The 20386-nt window shown below is 35.2% G+C and overlaps 1 protein-coding gene and 1 non-coding gene across 2 annotated transcripts; one reads left to right on the top strand and one right to left on the bottom strand.

The window, feature by feature from the left end:
• Window positions 1-6473: 6473 nt before the first annotated feature.
• Window positions 6474-6911, top strand: LOC145660904 (protein FAM200B-like). The gene has a single exon (XM_081726336.1). It carries the CDS (start codon window positions 6474-6476, stop codon window positions 6909-6911), a length of 438 nt encoding a protein of 145 aa, XP_081582462.1.
• Window positions 6912-10875: 3964 nt separating this feature from the next.
• TRNAH-GUG (transfer RNA histidin (anticodon GUG)) lies at window positions 10876-10947 on the bottom strand. The gene has a single exon. It is a non-coding gene; the product is annotated as a tRNA-His (tRNA).
• Window positions 10948-20386: the final 9439 nt, after the last annotated feature.

Raw genomic sequence — 20386 nt, 5'->3', positions numbered from 1 at the left:
GGAGTCAAAATATGTGAGACCCATCGACCCAACTTGTAGTGCTTCACAAGTTGATGGGTGTGCTGCCGAATGGTTTCTCCACATACTGAATTGTAGTCCCAGTTCCTCTTTGTACATGTGTTGGTCTTCTTGTACGTGGTGTTTTCGGGAGTTTCGTCATCGTCCTTAAACTTGTTAAACCATCGCTGCAATGTCCGCGTCGTCACGACACCCTCACCAAAGGCCTGGCATATCTTCTGTCCCGCTACAGCGGCGTTTGACCTCCATTTGAACTCGTACAGCATACATGCTCTTATGACGCTCTGTGGATGTCCCATGTTCCCTCTGTCTTTATGCAAGTTCACGGTGTGTCTGAATTGCCACAACCAGGTAGTATGTTGGATATATCCACACCAACAACTGACGTTCGCCTTATCTTCACTCGCATTCAACTCACGGTGTGAGGTCCAATTGGACACAGACCTCCACGAAAAGGGACAGAACTTTCTTGGTTACCTTTATAGTTATGCACAAAAGTATAGCGTTTGGTCCCGGGCAGTAGTTCTTGATTAAGCGTAATAAAAACTATATTGAATATAATTTATGGGTAATAATAATAATAATAATAATAATAATAATAATAATAATAATAATAATAATAATAATAATAATAATAATAATAATAATAATAATAATAGTTAACAAAGGTTTTGTTACATAAAAGGAAATACCTGTTCTTAAAGGAACTTTTTGCGCTGAATTCGAATATACACTCGGTTTTTCTCCATCACGTACGATTTTCCCGTAACAGAGGGATTTTCGGAAAAAAATCCCTCAAAAATTTCCCTTTTCGTTTATTTTACACCCCAAGATCTTGTCCCCTTGCATATACTAACATAGAAATTATACCTAAGTATACTTTGATTCATATTTAACAAACCCTTCAAGTTTCGTAATAATCGCTTTATTCTTTCTAGAGAAATAAATATGTTTGTATGTATACTGTGTGTACTGTTTATTGCACCTTATAGTAATGCTTTCAGATCTCTTAAGTTGAGGTAAAACGTTTTGCTTTATTACCACAAACACATATATAAAATATAATACAATATAATTTACAAGTGTGACAATTTACAATAAACAATAATACAAATGTACCAAAAGGTCATGAAAAGACAATCAAAACTATCACAATATATGAAACTTCCATTGGGTTACAAAAACGTACACTACTTCCTTCTTTTGTAAGAAATATTGCATTCTCTAACAAGACCCCAACAATAGTCCCCCATCATTGAAGGATCCCATCGTCCCTGGTACCTTTTCTCCATTGCCATTATATCTTGGTGGAATCTTTCCCCCTGTTCGTCGCTGAGAGCACCTAGGTTAGCAGGAAAGAAGCTGAGGTGGGAGTGCAAAAAGTGGATTTTTAAAGACATCCTACAACCTAACTCTTTGTATTTCTGTATCATGTCCTGTACGATTTCTGTGTAACTCTCAGCTTTGTTATTGCCCAGAAAGTTGCGCACAACACACTTAAATGCTGTCCAGGCAGCTAGCTCAGCACTGTTTAACTTGCTGTCAAAGCTATCATCAAGCATTAATTTCCTAATTTGGGGACCAATAAACACTCCCGCTGAAATCTTAGCATCACTCAGGTTAGGGAACTTATCTCGCAAATACTTGAAACCTTCACCAGATGTGTCCATGGCTTTGACAAAGTTTTTCATAAGTCCTAACTTGATATGAAGTGGCGGTAGTAATATCTTATTAGGATCTACCAAAGGAGCGTATTTGACGTTGCATTCTCCAGGTACGTAATTCACTCTAGGTTCCCATTCCTTCACTTCATAATGTTTGTCATCAGCTCGGCTATCCCATAAACATAAAAAACATTGGTACTTCGTGTAACCGCACTGCAGTCCTAATAAAATACCAACTACCTTGAGATCACAACATATTTGCCAACAATGGTCCTTGTAATTTATAAGATTTAGCAAAGTTGACATGGTGTCATAGGATTCCTTAATCTTCACTGAGTGCGCAAGTGGTATAGAAGGTTTTTTATTTCCATTATGTAAAAGGACAGCTTTAAGGCTGACCTTTGACGCATCGATAAATAACCTCCATTCTTCTGGAACGTAAGGAATTCCTAGCTCCGCCATCAACCCATTTATACCGTACATACGCACACATTATCTTGCATTGAGAAATAGCTTGAAAATTGAACATGCCTTTTCCTGTACACTGATATGTTCGTTTCTGCATCCAATAAGTTCCACTGCTGGAGCCTTGATCCCAGAAGTTCCGCCTCTTGTTTTGTCAGGTGCAAATCACGGACTAGGTCATTAAGTTCACATTGCCGGATGAAATGTGGCTCGCGAACACAGTCAGGGATGAACGTTGGATCCTTGGATGTACATGTTGATGTCGATGGTTCATCAAGGTCATGATCATCATCAGAGTCTTTTGGCCATATCTCTTCCCAGTTGGTAGGGGGCTCGGGAAGTGGAAGTTCTTCCCCGTGCGGAATAGGTCTAATTGCGGATTTAACGTTGGGATAACTTATTGTGTATTTGCTTTTTTTAGAATGTCCCTTAACTACTGTGAGACAAAAATAACAATCATCCAGATGGTTGGTGGGTTCTCTCCACACCATTGGTACAGCAAATTTCATGAACCTCCGATTCCCTTTGGCCCATGCAAGTACAGTGACGTAGCACGACGCACAAATTATGTTGGGTGCCCAAGTTTTGTCCTGATCTCCCACACGACATCCGAAATATATATATAATATGCTAGTTTCACCGATGGCGTAATGGATCTACACTGTCCTTTAACTACAAACTGGCCACACACATAACAAAAACTATTCGGTGAGTTAACACACGAACGCCGTCCTCTTGACGCCATTGTACTGATCACAAACTAAACTTCTGGTCTTAGTTGGGTATAATGCCGTTAAGATCAAACATGAAAGCACTCTTAGCAGCAAAGACAACTTTGAAAGTGAAGTAGTGTTAAACCACACGTCAATATAAAAATGTACAAAACTCCCTCACCAGGTGTCAAGAACACAAGAAAGAAAGAAATGCGCGGGGGAATGGGGAAACGATACCGTAGTGGAAAATTCAGACTGCATTAGTTCATTGTTGTCAACAATGAGTCTGTATTCCATTCTTTCTTTCTTTTGCATTCTGTTGCATTTGATAACAAATATTGATAACCATTTCATGAACAAAACGAAAAAACTTGGAGAATTGTATATATATGTATTAAGATATACATATACTGTACGTTTAAAAAAAATATACGTTGGAAGTACATTCTATTTTTATACACGTTTCTAATTTACAGAGAGCAATACAAGTGTGTTGTTGACTATTGTAAATATTCATTTTTATGTCTGTGTTTGTAGTAATAAACCAAATCGTTTTACCCCAACTCAGGAGATCTGAAAGCATTACTATCAGCTGCAATAAACAGTGCACACAGTATACATACAAATATATTTATTTCTCTAGAAAGAACAAAGCGATTTTTACGAAACTTTTAGGGTTTATTAAATATAAATCAAGGTATACTTAGGTATAATTTCTATGTTACTATATGTAAGGGGACAGGAGCTAGGGGAATAAAATATCTGAAAAAGGGAAATTTTTGAGGGAATTTCCCGAAAATCCCTCTGTTACGGGAAAACTGTGCGTGATAGAGAGAAACAGAGTGCATATTCGAATTCAGCGCAAAACGTTCCTTTAAGATCAGATGATTTTTCTCATGTAACAAACAAAATGTTTAAATTTGTTAACTAGTGTAATAAGCTAAAATAGTGTTTTTAGTTTTCCAGAAGAAAACCAAAATTTTCCTTTCTTTCAGGCCTCAAAAACACTAGCAACAACACTTTTTTTTACTTTGTACATTGTAGCTGCCCCCCCTCAAAAACGACGCCCCCCTACACAAACCTGCTGGCTACACCCCTGTCTCTCCTACTCTTTAAGGTAGGCGTGATTGAATGGTGCGGCCAAAATAAAGTTGTTTTGAATGATGAGGGAATTAATAGTATCAATACTTTCCTTTGCTCCCTGTTCATGGGTAGGAACGTCAGTTTCTGTAGTTTTCGAAGTCCTTGGAATTGAAAACATAGTTTCACTTCTGTTTTGATGAGTAGAAATTATAGTTACTTCTGTAACTTGTTCTTGCGTAGAAAAGTGAGTTCCTGTAATTTCCGAAGTGCTTGAAATTGATATATTAGTAGTGTCATTCGTATTTTGATGAGTAGATATTTCATCCGTTACTTGTTTGTTGTCTATTCTGGGTGGAGGATCATGTCTGCTACACTTCTCTGCATCCATAGGAGGAAAAGATTTTTATCTTCTATGTTGCCTAAAAGCTTGCCATCACAATCGGAGATTTTCTTTTAACTTTCTCAGTACAAACTCTTTGTTCTAGGAAACACAAGAATTAATTTATTTGGCCGTGATGAGTTTCATTGGAGAGATTTCCGGAAGATACCTCTAAAGTTGTTCCTCCTTTCCTGAACTTTTGATAGTATACATTATCAGTGTTAAATGGGTAGAGACCACATGCTCTGAATCCATTTTGTATTGCAATAGGAGTTTTTGACATTTTCATTGTATTTTTCCAAAAGAGATGCAAAGTCTTCATTTCTTAACTTTCTACCGTTATGTTTGATTCTCCACTGATGCACACCACATTTCCAAGCGCTCTTGAGTGGAGGAAAAACTGAAACATCCATTGGTTGAAGAACATGAGTGGAATTTGGATACAAAGCTACAAGCACAATACCATTGTTACTACAAAAAGTGCTTAGAGGTTCAGTGAGATGCGATGCATGGCCATCAAGAAAAACCAACAGAAGAGTTTTGATATTTGACTTTTCAAGCCATGGTTGAAACACATTAGTCATATATTCATAAAATGTCTCTACTATCATCCAACCTACTCAGATCTACCAATATCCCAATTCTTAGGCATTGAATTAGTTACAGAAGCTGGTATTAGTTTGCAACTCTATACAACCATCGGGGGAGCCAAAATGCATGCACTAGTTGTAATCAGCACTGCCATACATTCTTTTTCATTATTGCTTGCATATGTGTATATAGTTTTTTCTTCCTTACGAACTAACACCTTATTTCCTTTCGGAAACAAAAAGGATGCAGTCTCGTCTGCGTTAAGAATTCTGGATGGATCTTAAGGTGCCTGGATAAAATACCGCACTCTCGGTTGTTCCAAGAAGTTCAAACACCTCGGCTCATCTAGTTTCCAACTAAAGGAGAAAGTGCCACTATCTATCTGTGTTCTAATCAATGAAAAGCTAAAAAGAAGCAGATTACGAATTTTTATTTTGTCTTAAATCTGTTTCAGAACAACCACAAAATATTTTTTCTGTAAAATGATGTTTATATCATTGCGTTGCTCAAATCAATTGAAAATTTTTGTCAGGTCTTGGTACAAAACAGTATTTTGCTGCTCTAATAAGTGACAACCACTGTCAGCTTTTGGACCGAGACATCCAAATTTAGTGAAATTGATAACAGAAGACAAGTGTTACTTTCTGGTGTAAATTATGTATGAAATTCATAAATTAATGCCGTTATGCTGTTTACCAATGCCTGACAGGCAGTGTCAGCTACTGGAATAACCCTACACAAAAGGACACCAATACCTGACACCTTCCCTCCTGAAGTTTTAGAATTTGAAATTTAACAAAATTTTCCTCCCACAATTCACTACACTCTTTCACCAACAGAATACATATTCAACATGCTACTGAACTAGAAAAAAATCATAAATTAAGATAGGAGTAACAAGGTAAGTAGGTTTACCGTATTTCTTAAGAATTCTCATTTTTGCATATTTCTTCATAGCATGTAATTCAACTTCGTCATACTTCTATCAGTTGGCACGCAAATTAACCACGACTAAGCAAAATGTTGCTAAACCATTACGAAAAGTGTGTGCGTTGAGAAATCTGTTAATGATCACAAATAACCTTATTATGTTCAATTTAAGATAAAAGTGTCAGCTTTTAGAGCAGTCAGCTACTGGTGCACTTACCTTTTACATATATATATATATATATATATATATATATATATATTATTGGTGAGAATCTTATCAAGCTTTGCATACTGAAGGCAACCACAGTTGTACCTGGAGAAGAAAAAAGACGAAATATCGTTTTCAGACAATACTGACAACAAAGGATTAATAAAATTGTCTTTGATTTAAATTATCAGGTAGCTGAAAAGATAATTTTATTTATTTTTTTCCTGTAGTGTGATGATTCCACGCACATAATTTCAAAGTTGTCATTTAATAGTATTGTCGGTTTGTAAATGGAAAGAGATTAATGGAAGAAATATTGCTTTCAAAAAGTTTTGAGACATCATTCAAAGGTTCTGATGTTTCTTTTTTTTTTTTTTTCCTACTATCAGCATTTTTTTAAAAAATGATTTGTCTTGGGACAGATGGGGATATGTACTGATGGAGTTCCAGCAATGTTAGGTTCTCGGTCTGGATTTATAAAGCTAGCAAAGGACGGAAATTCTAAAAGAATTGGTTTGCACTGCTTAATTTACATGCGAGCCATAGCTGCAAAAACTTTACCAGAAAAACTGAAGCAGGCCTTATCATTGGCTAATCAAGTTCTTAATTTTATAAAGTCAAGTGTTCTGGATACTTGTCTCTTCGAGGCTATGTGTGACGACCTCAGTGCTAATCATGAAACTTTACTTTTCCATATCGAAGTTCATTGGTTGTCGAAAGGTATTATCTCAAGTGGGCTGTACGGACGTAAGTCTGATGTGGAAATATTTCTTCTAATTGTGGGAAAAGATAAACTTTATACTTCTTTTACTGGTGACATATTTGTATTTTCTTTTCCATACCTTGCTGGACCTTTTTGAAACATTAATCAATCTTAATCCCAAGCCCCAAGGTAGAGACACGAACATACTAACTTCTTATGACGTAAGAAGAGCTTTCATGGAAAAGATAATAATGAAAACACCGTCTGAATCAAGGATGTTATAAAATAGAGGATCTGCCCATACAACAAAATCATGAAGCCATACGTCACAGCTTCGCCACACCTATTCTGCTCACTCCGAGCCACTAAGATCACAATGTTTCTAGCAAACAATCATGGCGGAAACGAGAGTAGCCAATCAGACGTGCCAGCTCGGACGATGCTCGGTTGTTTTTTGGCTTCATGTAGTTCATATGATGAAGCTACGTATGGGCTCGATCCTCTATTTTATAACATCCTTGGTCTGAATGCTTCTACGCCCAACTTTTCGTCTTTTTCCTCGATTAAATGAACTTTTTGACAGTAAAGAGTGTGATTTAATCACGTGGAGAGACAATATCATCTCACACCTAGACTTAGACTGTGATAAATTCAAGCACTATCTTACTGAAGAAGACGGGCAGAGCAAATTAGCAAGAACACCTTTTACCGTTGATATGGATATACTACCAAATGAAATTCAGGAGGAAGAGACTGAAATGAAGTGCGATTCAGGTGCGATTGAAGTACTATTACAGTCAACGTCTTTGAAAGATTTTTTTTTTTTTTTTTTTTTTTTTTTGCCTGTTGAGGGAAGAGTAGCAAAAAGAAGCCTTAAAAGTTCTTGTTCAGTTCTCGACACTTACCTCCGTGAACCAGGAGTTTCGACGTTGACCACAATAAAAACCAAAGTATCGCAACCGTTTAGAAGTGAAAAGTGATCTCAGATGTGCTTTGTCAAACTTACCACCGAATATCAAGAAACTTATGAAGGAAAAACAATGTCAAGTATCACTTTTAAGTTTTTCTTTGCCTTTCCTTGACAAGTTTCTGAATTCCATCTTAAACACTGAAATACCATTTTGTACTCATTTTTGACAACTTTGTAAATAATAATAATAATAATAATAATAATAATAATAATAATAATAATAATAATAATAATAATAATAATAATAATAATAATAATAATAATAATAATAATTTATGTAATTATTTAGTTTTAAATAAAGTAGAAATCTTGAATAGGAATAGGAGAGACAAAATGTCAAACATGTAGCGTTTTGCAGTTTGGTAAAGCTACTGTAAATGCTTATTAAAAGTTATGATTAATTCATAAATTCACATTTTATTTCTGTCATGGCTTGCGCCTCTCTTGCTCGCTCTTCACGCTCCCAAGGTTGGGAATTAGTAATCTAGAAGTCATCAGAATACTTCTGCGTCGCGAGAGATACACAAAGAATGTAATATAACAAGACATAAACCCAATTTATTATTGGAGTTATCGTTTATTGACTTGCGTACCTTCAAACGTTGATAAATGGTCTTCATTGCATTTTTACAATAGTTATCAATTTCTGGTTTCTATGCTATGGATCATGGGACAATAAAGCAGTATTTGAGATGAACTAGTGACTTATGTGAATTAGTATTGTCAAAGAGCTTCGAGAAATTTTTCGTTTCGTCTCGAATTTTAAAATGGACTTCGAATTTCGTCGTTTCGTGGACAACACTAATTATAAGTGAAAATATAGAAATTGATATAAAAATATATGGTACATGAAATGACGCAACCAAATTAAATTAGCTCGCTTAACTTACAGCCAGTGATGTGAGGGGAAAAATTTTCTGCAGAAAATTTTTCACTATAAGCATTTTAGCGGAAAATTTTCCGTTTTAAATAAGTATCCATGACTAAGTATTAACTTCATACAAAGCTATAAAATAGATTGAATGCATGTATAGGAATATTACATAACAATAGATTATAATTTTCCATTAACAACTTCTCATAACTCGAAAATTTTCTAATATTGTTTCATACTTGGAAATATTTACATGGTGTTCTTCTCTCTCTCTCTCTTTCTTCGTATGTATGTGTGCGTGTGTGTGTGTGTGTGAGTAGAGTACAGGAAAAATACAAATAGTTTCTGATTTTTTTTTTAAATGGGAAAAACAGTATAAATATTTCTTATAAAGAATATTACTTTATCTATGACTCTATCTATTTCTCTATGGTAATATAGTAGGAACAACCTTGTTCATCATTATAGACTTGTATAGACATTCTAAAAAAGTACTCAGAAAAAAAACTGTATCACAAAATTAAATTACTATTGTTATTAATTCAAACTTGCTACTTCGTACTTTTCTTTTACATTTTTTTTTAATTCGAAGAATAACTATTATAATTCGAAGAATAGTTATTAGATAAAATTTACTTTGCTTTTGATTGAATACATAAAAATCATTTTTTATTTCCTGAAAAAAATTAGTATTTTTTTGATCGAGTTACTTCAGTTAAACTTTGGAATTTTGGATATGGAAAACTTGCAGTAGCTACTTTATATTAGCCCTATTTATTTATATGAGATGGAGCTATATAAATGTAGAAAAGTAGTAAAGTTATAAGAAAGCATTGTATTACACATATGAAATTGATATAACGTCAATATAAATATTTTCTGTTATCAGAAATGAATTCTATGGAAAAAGTATTCTAAATATTTCGAACATGTTTTCCAGAAATAAAGAATTCTTAGTTTTCACTTTATGTTACTATTCTTTCATGAGACTTCTAGCTAACGGTACAATAGCGATGTAGCAAAAACAGCTTTACATGAAACTCAAAATTTTCCGTAAACGTTTCTTCACTAATTCCAGCCCACAAAGGGATTGAAGCGCCAGATCGCCTACTTCAACTGTATGATGTATGACCAGCACATGATCATCCAGAAGTCATTATTATTCTAGTTTTCTATATCAGAGTTCGAGATCTCTAGTTGTTCCACGACGCTGGGTGAATATATGAAGTAAAGATTGCCGTTGTGTGATATTGCATTATTACACAATAAAGCGTATGTGTACTTGGCGCGATAAAATATAAAGAAAGCTCGAAGTCCTGACGTAAACATTTGACACTCACTGCATGAAATCAAGAATAACCCTAGGTTTAAAGATATACAACTACAAACTTGTCAATACTTTCTGTTTTATTAACTAATTAACGAACTTTGTGGCATATGGAATCTCAAAAATTCAATGCCGAATTCTCTAAACCTCTTCCAATGACTTATGTCCTTAGCCAACTGGATCCAGTTTCTACTATGATTCCTATTCCTTAGAGATTCATCTTAAGATTGTCCTGTTATTTGGGTCTAGGCCTTACTCCTGTTGGATTTCCAGTTAAAATTTTGAAAGCGTTCGTGTTGTCGTCCATTCTGACTGCATGATATACCCACCTTAGCTTCCTAGACTTTAATGACCCAAACAATGTTAGGTAAACGGTAGAAACTGTGCAGTTTCTCTCTAACAAGTTTACGCCATTACCCCATTTCCGTCTATCTTGGGTCCGAATATTCATCTCAGAGTTTTATTTTCAAATACGTTCAGTATGCGTTCACTCCTCAAAGTAAACGATCATGTTTCGCAACCATACAGCACAAGAGTTATTTTATTTTAAGCTTGAAATTGTTCCGCAGAATTCGAAGACAAAAAAAAAAAAAAGTTTGGATTGAATAATAACACGAATTCCCTGCTTTCAATCAGTATTTAGCTTCTTCGTACATACGGCTTTGGCCTATTAATTGTTGGTTCTAGACATTGAAAGTGTTCACATCACAGCACTAAAGTTTGTGTGAAATATTATTTTTATATTTTCTTTTTTCGTAATTTTTTTAACACGATAGGAAGAAAATATAACTTGAAGTGTTTTCAAGTATAGGAGATAAAAATAAAGTGTATTATTTAAACCTAAAAATCCAGAAATGAAGATGGAAGTACTGACTTCATACAGCATTTAATGTAATAAGTTTATAAATATTCATTAAAAATATCGCCTCCTGCCGTGGCAATGTACCCATTGCCGTGACCAGGATTCGAACCTGGGTTATTGCGGCCACAACGCAATGTCCTAACCACTAGACGATCACGGCTACGACGAGGCACGTGCGAAAGCGCTGATTTTCACAGTCTTATTGAGCTGAGAAACGCTCTGCTGAGCATCACTGCTGTGACGTCACTGCAGACGGTTGCTTAGTATAGTACTGTATATTGTATGTTTTGGTCTTTCCCAAATCCTTTCATTTTTCGCTCCGATTCTTCCTCAAAGTTCTGAAAGTTTACTTCCAACGGCTTGTAGAAGCGTAAGAGATGGTGCAAAGACTTCACACGCCTAATTGGCCCCTCGAAATATTGGAAAACCCTATGGAAAAAAGAAATCGTAAAGAAGGAGTAAAGAATGAGAAATAATATAAGATGAACCAATTTTATTTTGTAAATGACTCTTAGTATTTTTCGAAACTATTTCCTTTCCAAACTAATCAATAAGGATCGAAAAACAAACAATTGGCTTAAGTTTTTAATAGAAATTTAGAAGTAGAATAAGCACTGTGAATGGGACACCATATGTATCTTTCAGATATCTCTTTCCTCTTTTTTTTTTTTTTTTTTTTTTTTAACAAGTTATTTTTTCTTCCTCAAAACAATCAAATCAAAGCACCTTCATAAACACTATTTCGTAAATATTATCTTATGCTTTACGAAACACTATTTTTCTTCAAAATAATCAACACCAAATCCATATCAAACAGTTGATTTTGGTTTTGAATCGAAATTTGTAAGAAAAGGGACTAGGATGAATTTGGCTATATCCAAAATTTATTTTGTAAATCTCTCTTTCTGTTTTTCGAAACCAATTACTTTTTTCTTCAATGCAGAGAAAACTAAATATGGAAGTTCCTTGGGATCGTAATACTGCAAATTATGGATGCTTAAAATACCAAATAATACTTTCGACAAAGTGTATATTTTCGAATATCTAGGATCATTATTAACAGACCAAAAACATAACCACGAAGAAATTTGATGTCGACTGAAGGCAAGGATTTCGTGTTATTACTGTTAAATTTTTGCTTTGTCGTCGCGAATTCTGTCAGGGAATCTGGAACTTAAAATACATAAAACGATAATCATGCCTGTTGTGATGCATTGTTGCGAAATAAGGTCGCTTACTCTGAGGGAAGAATGTAAACTGAAAATATTTGAAAACAAGATTCTGAAACGAATATTCGTACTCCAAAATGAACAGGAATGAGGAATGGCGGAAACTTCATAACTAGCAATTGCATAATTTATACCATTTAATCAAACATTGTTAGGGTCATCAAGTCTAGGAGGCTCAGATGGGAAGGTCATGTAGCCAGAATGGAAAAAAATAGGAACGCTTTAAAAGTTTTAACTGGAAATCCAAATTGAAAAAAGACCATTAGGAAGACCAAAGCGCAGATGGGACGACAATATTAAGACGAATCTCGCAGAAATAGGAATATAAAGTAGAGACTGGATCCAATTAGCTAAGGATAGAAGTCAATGGAGAACTTTGGTAAAGGCGGCATTGAACTTCTTGTGTCTATAGAACCCTTAGAGCTATATTAAGTTGTTGATAATTTAGTTTCATTTTGTTTGACAAAAATGTTATTATAGGAACTAAATAGTTTTTCTCTAGTAAGAAGGATGTCAAGGTTTTCACAGTTTAGCTATTTATTGCTAAACTGCACCCATATATATATATATATATATATATATATATATATATATATATATATATATATATATATATATATATATATATATATATATATATATATATATTCGTGTTTGTATAGGCGCCCTTTTAGTAGACTTGTCCACCGCCTTCGTTAGTGTCCCAGCACGGGCCTGTGTGTGTCTGAAGATGTTCGTGTGTAATTTTCGAAAAGAAAAGAAAAGAAAAAAAAAACTTTGTAAACCTGAAATTAATGCGGTACAAGACCATGCCCCTTGATGAGGTGAAACTAATTCTAAAATACACATTAAGCTCTTCATTATGATACTAGCAAGACAACAGTACATAGTAAATTAAAAATAAAAATAATCAAAAATAAATTTTAATATACTTAAATTTCTGTGTAAATAAAATATTATGAAGGTACAAAACATATATCAGTCGATAGGCCACATCAAGCTAAACTAAACAAAAAAGAATAAAAAAAACATGCTTGTGTGAAAACTCTCGAATAGTTTTCGAAAGCTTCTCTCAAATAATATCTTTTTTATTTAAGTTTCACAGAGCATTCAAGCAACGAGTAATCAAAAACATTAGCTATTTGTAAATTCGTTTCGCAGGAAATTCAAGGTAGTATTTTAATGCTAAGTATACCAATATATCATCAAATCAACATATTGATCCGCAATATTGACGTACCTCGACTGAGTAAAAGAAAGGGGTACACCTGTAGCTTGTGTACTTCCTGTTATACCGCCTGTGCTCTCCACGAAACTTCTTTACCGTTGCTTTTCTCAAGTTCAAAACTTAATTATTTTAGCAGCCCTTTAGTCTATAATTAATTTTGTATCTCATCGTATTACAAGTAGATTTTCTCCAATTTTCTCAAACACAGTAAAAATAATAAATACTAAAATGAGAATAAACTGTCAGTAGCGTACGCAAGAAGAGTTACTGAGTTTTAACCCTCTTTTCTATAATATATTATGGAATTATAAATTTTGTATTTAAACATATTACGACAAGATAACGCGCGTGTCCTGATGTACGAACGCTCTTCAAGAACTCACTGGTGGAGAAAAAACATGAGAGTATGTATATTTTTAACAGGAATGATCAGGGGCAGGAGCGCACTCACAGGGAAGATTCACCCGAGCCGGACCCCCTCCTCCCAAACAATTCCTAACTTAGTATACATTTGTACACTTTCTCAATAAAACTTCACTTGTTTAACAGAGAAATGATTGATGTAGCATGAAAAGTTGATCTTATGTTCATCTGTACTCTTTCTCTTATAAAAGCAATTTAGTTCTATCATTTTTTTCTGAAAATAGAGGTGGAAAGTATTTTACAATTACAATTTTACAATTACTCTGTGTCTTTTTGGGTGCAGAATAATACCCATAGACTAATAATAACCATTCAATACTACATAGACGTAATGGCTTGTAGTATTGAATCTCCCCTTCAAGCTTGGATCTTTCCCAACAAAAATTTCTGGATACGAGTCTGACCAGGGACGTACGCAGCGAGTGTGTTCTGGGGTCTTGACTTCCCGACATTTTGCGTAAGGGAAATATATTATTTTAGTAATCTATTAGGTTAGTGTGAATGAAATATCTATCCCAGGTGAGTCTCCAAAATGTTAGGAATGAGGCTACAGGCACAAAGTGTTACCAAAAAAAAAAAAAAAGTACAATCTTTATATTGAATATTAATTGCTGTTAGAATACATTCTGTGCAAACATCATGTATGATTAGAATCAGATCAAAACGGATTAGGTAATGTAGGAATGTCTTATGTTCTCTCTCGTTGTGGAATCTCTAATTAAGATGGTTATGTGAGGAATAGTTGGATCACTACGTAGTAGTAGTAACGTAAACTCATATGTGGAATATGGAAGTTGAGTATAATAAAATATCAGGAGTAATAACCAAGGGCGTCCATGTTGTGGTTTCCAGGGGGGGGGGGCAAGCATAAGCGACGTTTCAAATATAGTTTCAAATTTTGCTGTAACTAATGTAAAAATTCAATTGGGTTTTCGATATTCTGAAGTACAACTTCCTCTAGGGGGGGGGGGCAAGCGCCCCACCTTGCCTCCCTGATGGGCGCCCTTGGTAATAAGTGTGTTTATGTTTGATCTTGTGCTGAAGTTTAAGCTTAACCCAGACCTACAGAACATACTCTCATGAGTGTCGAGATTTCTCAGTAGTGTATGTGTAGGATAATAATAGTTTGTGGCACAGTTAAAGTTTATATGTTCCACTCACAAGCTTAATATTGGCTTAGGCTTACTATTAGCTCTGTCTAGATACAAAGACTTTTTAAAAAAACTATAATACCTGGTCAACCAAAATAGGCGCCGCCTGTGACCTCACTTTTGCCATCGCTCAGCCAATTAATAAATTCCGTGTGTAGAGAAGTCTGGGGTCCACGAAGAATTCCTGAACCACACGTCCAATCAACAGGGAACGTCTTTCTTTTCAAGAAGGAGAAGCTAGAAGACGTGCTAGTCAGTGGAGGAGATGGGGCGGGGGAATATGGTAGGTAAAGAAGGGTTTCATTCTACAACCCATGGAGAACCTGTACCGTCCTTTGCGCGACAGCATTTTGTTGTCCAACTGAGGACATCCAGGCACGTAGCCAGGATTTCGTGAAGGGGGGGGTCCATGACATGAAATACTGTGGCCATTTAAAAGGGGCTCGATCGTTCTAAACTATTTTACTGGAACATATATTGGTTCGTTTAGCCAGGATTTCGTAACGGGGGGGGGGAGATAGAGTGACATGAAATTCTGAAGGCACAGGAGCTCGATCAATCTAAACTACTTTACTATCAACATATATTGGGTTGTTAGGACAATAAAATGATTATATGTTGGCAAGTATTTTAATAACAAGCTATGAAGAAACTTCGACCAAAATAATAAAAAAAAAGTATTGAAAAAGATTTTACAATATTTACGTCCTTCTGTTTATTCAAATATAACAATTTTCCTTTCGTTATGACCTCAATTATTATAAAAAGTACATACTCAATACTGTCTTGTAAACTATCTTCTAATATAAATAAAATAAAGAGTTTGTTTGTGTGTTTGTCTGCCTGTGTGCGGCCTGGGGACCAGACGAGTGGACCGAGAGTTACCAAATTTTGGTTACGGGTACCTTGTCCCAGGCCCCAGATCAAGACGAATGTTTTTTTTTTTTTTTTTTTAATTTCTAAACAGGAGGCTCTCAGGGGAGCGTTTACCGGAGCCGACTTGGGAACCAGACAAATTGACTAAGAGTTACCAAATTTTAGTCACGAATATCTTGGTCCAGGCTCCAGACCAGAGTTAAATGTTTTTGTCGAAATTCGAACCAGGGGGTCTCAGGGGGGCGTTTACCGGGACATGTAAAAGTAGTAGAAAATGACCGATATTTATTTATTTATTTATTTAACAATCACCAGATACAGCTCAGAGGCCACTTTACACTGGATATCCAACAACATTAACAATGGAAAGGATTTGGGAAGGTATCGGCCAGGGCCTGTTTAGTAGGTACCATCCCGGCATTTGCCTGGTAGGACTGAGGGAAACCCTGGAAAATTCAGTCAGGATGGTCGGCAGCGGGATTCGAAGCCACGATCTCTCGAATGCGAAGCCAACGCTCTACCACTTGAGCTATTAGCGTCGAATTCATATTTTCGCGGTCGTTGAAATCAATGATGAAGCTCGGATCGCATTAACTTCCAAATTCACGCTATTTGGTTCCGGGCCGGAGATCACCGGAGGGGGGTGAGATACCAAAACATATAAAAGTAATCCAAATTGGCCGATATTAGTATCAAATCCATAGTGTTCGCGGTCACTGAAATCAATGCTGACATTTCCATTACCGATGACTTGCAAATTTAATTACAATTGTATGCGGGCTTGGAGTCAGCGGGGGGTGGATACCGAGACATGTAAAAATAGCCCTTAATGACCGTTATTAGTATCAAATCCATAGTTTTCGCCGTTGCTGAGATCCATGGTGATCCTCCCACAGGCGTTGAGTTCCAAATACAGTTCCTGTGGCGAAGCATGTGTATTTTCAACTAGTTTTACAATATATACGTTTCTTTCTCTGTTGAATCAAATGCTAACAGAACTTTCTTTCAACATAAATTTTTGTTTTTATTATTCCGTCAACGAAAAATTATAATTTAAAATGTCCACGCTGTTACACAACGACACTATGCTTTCGAAAGCTTGAAATCTCCCTGACTAGTAGCAGAAATTCTGAGAATTCCATAACTTTTCTTGAAATTTCAAATTCCCTGACTCTTCCAGAATATCTCGCTTACCTCGCCACCATATTACAAGTAATACAAATCTCCCCATAAGAAAGAGTAAGCAAAAGCTTCCTGTAGTTTTCTTTTTAATTTTTAACGCTGATCCTTCTTTTCGTCATTTCATTTTGTTTTATCCTTCCTTAATTTTTTCATTTCTGATCTCGAAGGGGGGGGTCCGGACCCCCCGGACCCCCCCCTTGGCTACGTGCCTGGGACATCGTATCTGCTGACAATTGCTGAATGCTTGCGGACAAGTTTGCGGTACACTTCATTTGCTGTATATTCGCGGTACAGTGGAGTTTAGCACTGTAGATGCTGCATTGATGGTTTCATCTCGCTTCAGGAAAACGTGATGGACCACACTCACCAAAACAGCAACTAAAATCTTCTACGGGTAGAGGTGTGGATTGGGATGCTATTCTGGACGTTAATCACGGCCAAATCATGTCTTGACCATTGTCGTAAGAGATTCACATTGCGTCAGAAGTGACAAATCGGTGCAGAAAATATTCCAAGTTATTCCATACACTCAGAGAACTGCACACCTCCAGATGGCGATCCTTATTAGCAGGTATCAACTCTTGTGGCACAAATAAATCCAACTTTTTCTCCCTATCGATTACATGTAACCACCAAACGACAGTGGAATGGTGTATGCCTAACATACAATGCACAATCACTTTTTTCTGAGGGACTGCTTGCTTGATGTTCTTGAGGAGCTTATCTGAACACGACCTTGGATGGTGCCCATATTGCTCATTTTGCAACGCTATGTCACCGGAACGAAATTTTATAAAAGAACGGCAACTGATGCGTCCATTCGCCAATTTTGTCCAAAATATACTGTGAATGTTTTCTTGTGATTCCTTTGTTGCAGAATGTCCCAGTTTGAAGTAGTAAAGGAAAATCACTCGTATTTATGTGCTCTCCATTGCACTTTCATACGACCTTGTTCACCAATGCACTGCCTCCTGACGGTGTACTGAGTTCGTGGCGTTATATACGAGACCTTAGTCCCCTCCTGTGTTGTGTTTCTGAGGTGAGTTTCTTACCAGATGCCAAAACTGAATATTTATTTCCATAAATATAATAAGGGTCTATATAAAATTACGGAATACCCATTCCCATATTATCCAGCCATAGTACACACACATATTTGGCTTTGAACAGACGAAATAATACTTGTGGAAGAAAATAGTTTATGCTTTTTCCTTCAAGCCGTTACATTAAACGTATCGAACCAACACTGAACCATTTTACCATTTATTAAGGTAATGCTTAATTAACGGCCCACCCACGTACAAAATTTAAATATATTTGTAATATCTTAATTAATTTTGCTGTAAAATAATACGCTAGCGTGAAATTTCTGTAAATACATTGTGTTGTCATCAGTTTTACTATCTATACAAGATTTTAGAAATGTAATTAGTATGGAGGAGCAGCCAATTTAAGTAGTAAGACTTGACTCTAACAAGGAAACAAAGAGAGAATAATTTAATAAAAGCATTGCAATAAAAAAGAAGTCTCAGTCCTTTGTTATTGTGACATGTCTAAGGTTTTACAGTATCAGTTTGCATTGTTGAAGACTATTTACAAATAATTGGAACTTAAATTCATAAGCATGTATTGACAAAGCCTAGATATGTCGAAATTAAGAGTTGAATAGACTCTTTCTTTACGTAATTTTATGGATGTTGTGTAAAAGTGTTTATTGTATTATTGGATAATCTATGTATGAATTTTTTAATCGTCATATTTTCATCTTCTTAGATGAGTTTAATACTTAAAATAATTCAATTTATGTGTAATTGGTATTGTGATTTGTTTAATGTCTGAACAGTTTCAGTATTTTACAAATGGGCAAATTAATAACTTAAAAATGATAAGGTGTATATACATTACATAAGATTTTTGCATGTAATATACTTTTAAATGCTATTATTATTATTATTATTATTATTATTATTATTATTATTATTATTATTATTATTATTATTATTATTATTATTATTATTATTATTATTATTTATCTAGAATATCAGCGATGTGTACTTGGTTGGTTGAAATTCTCTTGATGAAATTCTGTGTATGCCACTGAAGTCTATTTCATAAAAGGTATATACAAATATTGTAATACTGGTGTAGAACTAGAATACACATTGTGTTTTTATAACTGCGTGTGCCTTACAATTAGTATTACAACACTGGTTCGTATTTACATTTGTGTACGTGTTGTTATTTGCTGCTTCACAATATATGACGACTTGTTCAACACATTAGTAAACTTGTAAGTTGTCTGAAATGGTTACCAGACGAGAATAACAATGTACTTTTCCCACATTATATAAACTGTAGTTCTATCGTACTTAGATATGGCTTTTTCTGCCGCATTATTGCCGGTGACGTTCACCGCGATTTTCCTTACTAGTGTTATTCACAAGACGAAACGAGACGACAAAGATGGCTTTCTAGTTTCGTCCTAAATGTGCTCGACTTTTGGAACTAGTCTTAGTAGATTTTTGCTCTTAGTAATATTCAATTCAGATGTTATATAGGGATAACTATTGGATGCTCAATATTATTATTATTATTTAAAGGATACGCATCCAAGATTTCTTAATCAATGTTCATATTCAGTCGAACATAAAAGTCGATTACAGCACAGAACTACTAGTAACTGATGTTAGGGTTGTGTTTAATTGAAGGGATACAGAAATACGTTAAAAAAATAACAGGAGAATGAGGTGAAGCAAAGGAATTGTAATTGATTTGTGTGTCATTTAAGAATGCAATCGTAATACATGTTGTAGAAATGAGAAATACAAAATGCTGTAGAGACTATTTATTAAGTACTTACCAGAAGAGCACATAAGGAAATATGAATACAAATATGCAAGTAGTTTGGCCTAGCATAACCTAACCTAACTTAAACTAAACTAACCTAACCCAACCTAAATTAACCTAATATTAACAGGAATAAGCAAAATTTCTTATCATTTTCTCGAAAATTATTCGGGACCCCTTTAACTAAACATAGGCCAGTAAAGTAGTATGTAATATAACTATCGCCCAAATGAATATTCATGAGTGTTTACTTTTTTGACATTTTAGCAGTTCCTAATGCACGTTTGAAAAAATGGATACACCCTTTTACGCATACTAATGACACATAATGTATGCAGGTGCGGCCGGAGGTTATATAAAGAACATGACACATAATAAATTGGTTTCCGGTGAAAAAGAAATGTTAATTGGATAAGCAGAATACAGAAAAAACCTTTCGGAAATAAAATATGCAGATCACACACGTAGAACAAGGTAATTCATTAATATGCAGCACATGTAACGCGGCAGCTGCTGCTGGAGAACATTCTAGAAATTGTGATCGTTGGTATGAGTGAAAGAAAGCAGTGGAAACTTCCAGATCTTTTTTTAAATTTATTATTGTTGGAATAGGGGAAAGAACACACTCGAAACTTCTAGAAAGATTGAAGGGCATATAAATAC

Source organism: Thermobia domestica, chromosome 9 (genome assembly GCF_964235325.1).
Source record: "Thermobia domestica chromosome 9, izTheDome1.hap1.1, whole genome shotgun sequence".
Lineage (NCBI taxonomy): Eukaryota > Metazoa > Arthropoda > Insecta > Zygentoma > Lepismatidae > Thermobia > Thermobia domestica.
Note: the sequence above shows the minus strand (reverse complement) of the source record. Positions and strands in the feature narration are given on the sequence as shown.

Coding starts and splice junctions, on each gene's coding strand:
- LOC145660904 (XM_081726336.1), top strand. CDS start 6,474: ATGGGGATATGTACTGATGGAGTTCCAGCAATGTTAGGTTCTCGGTCT.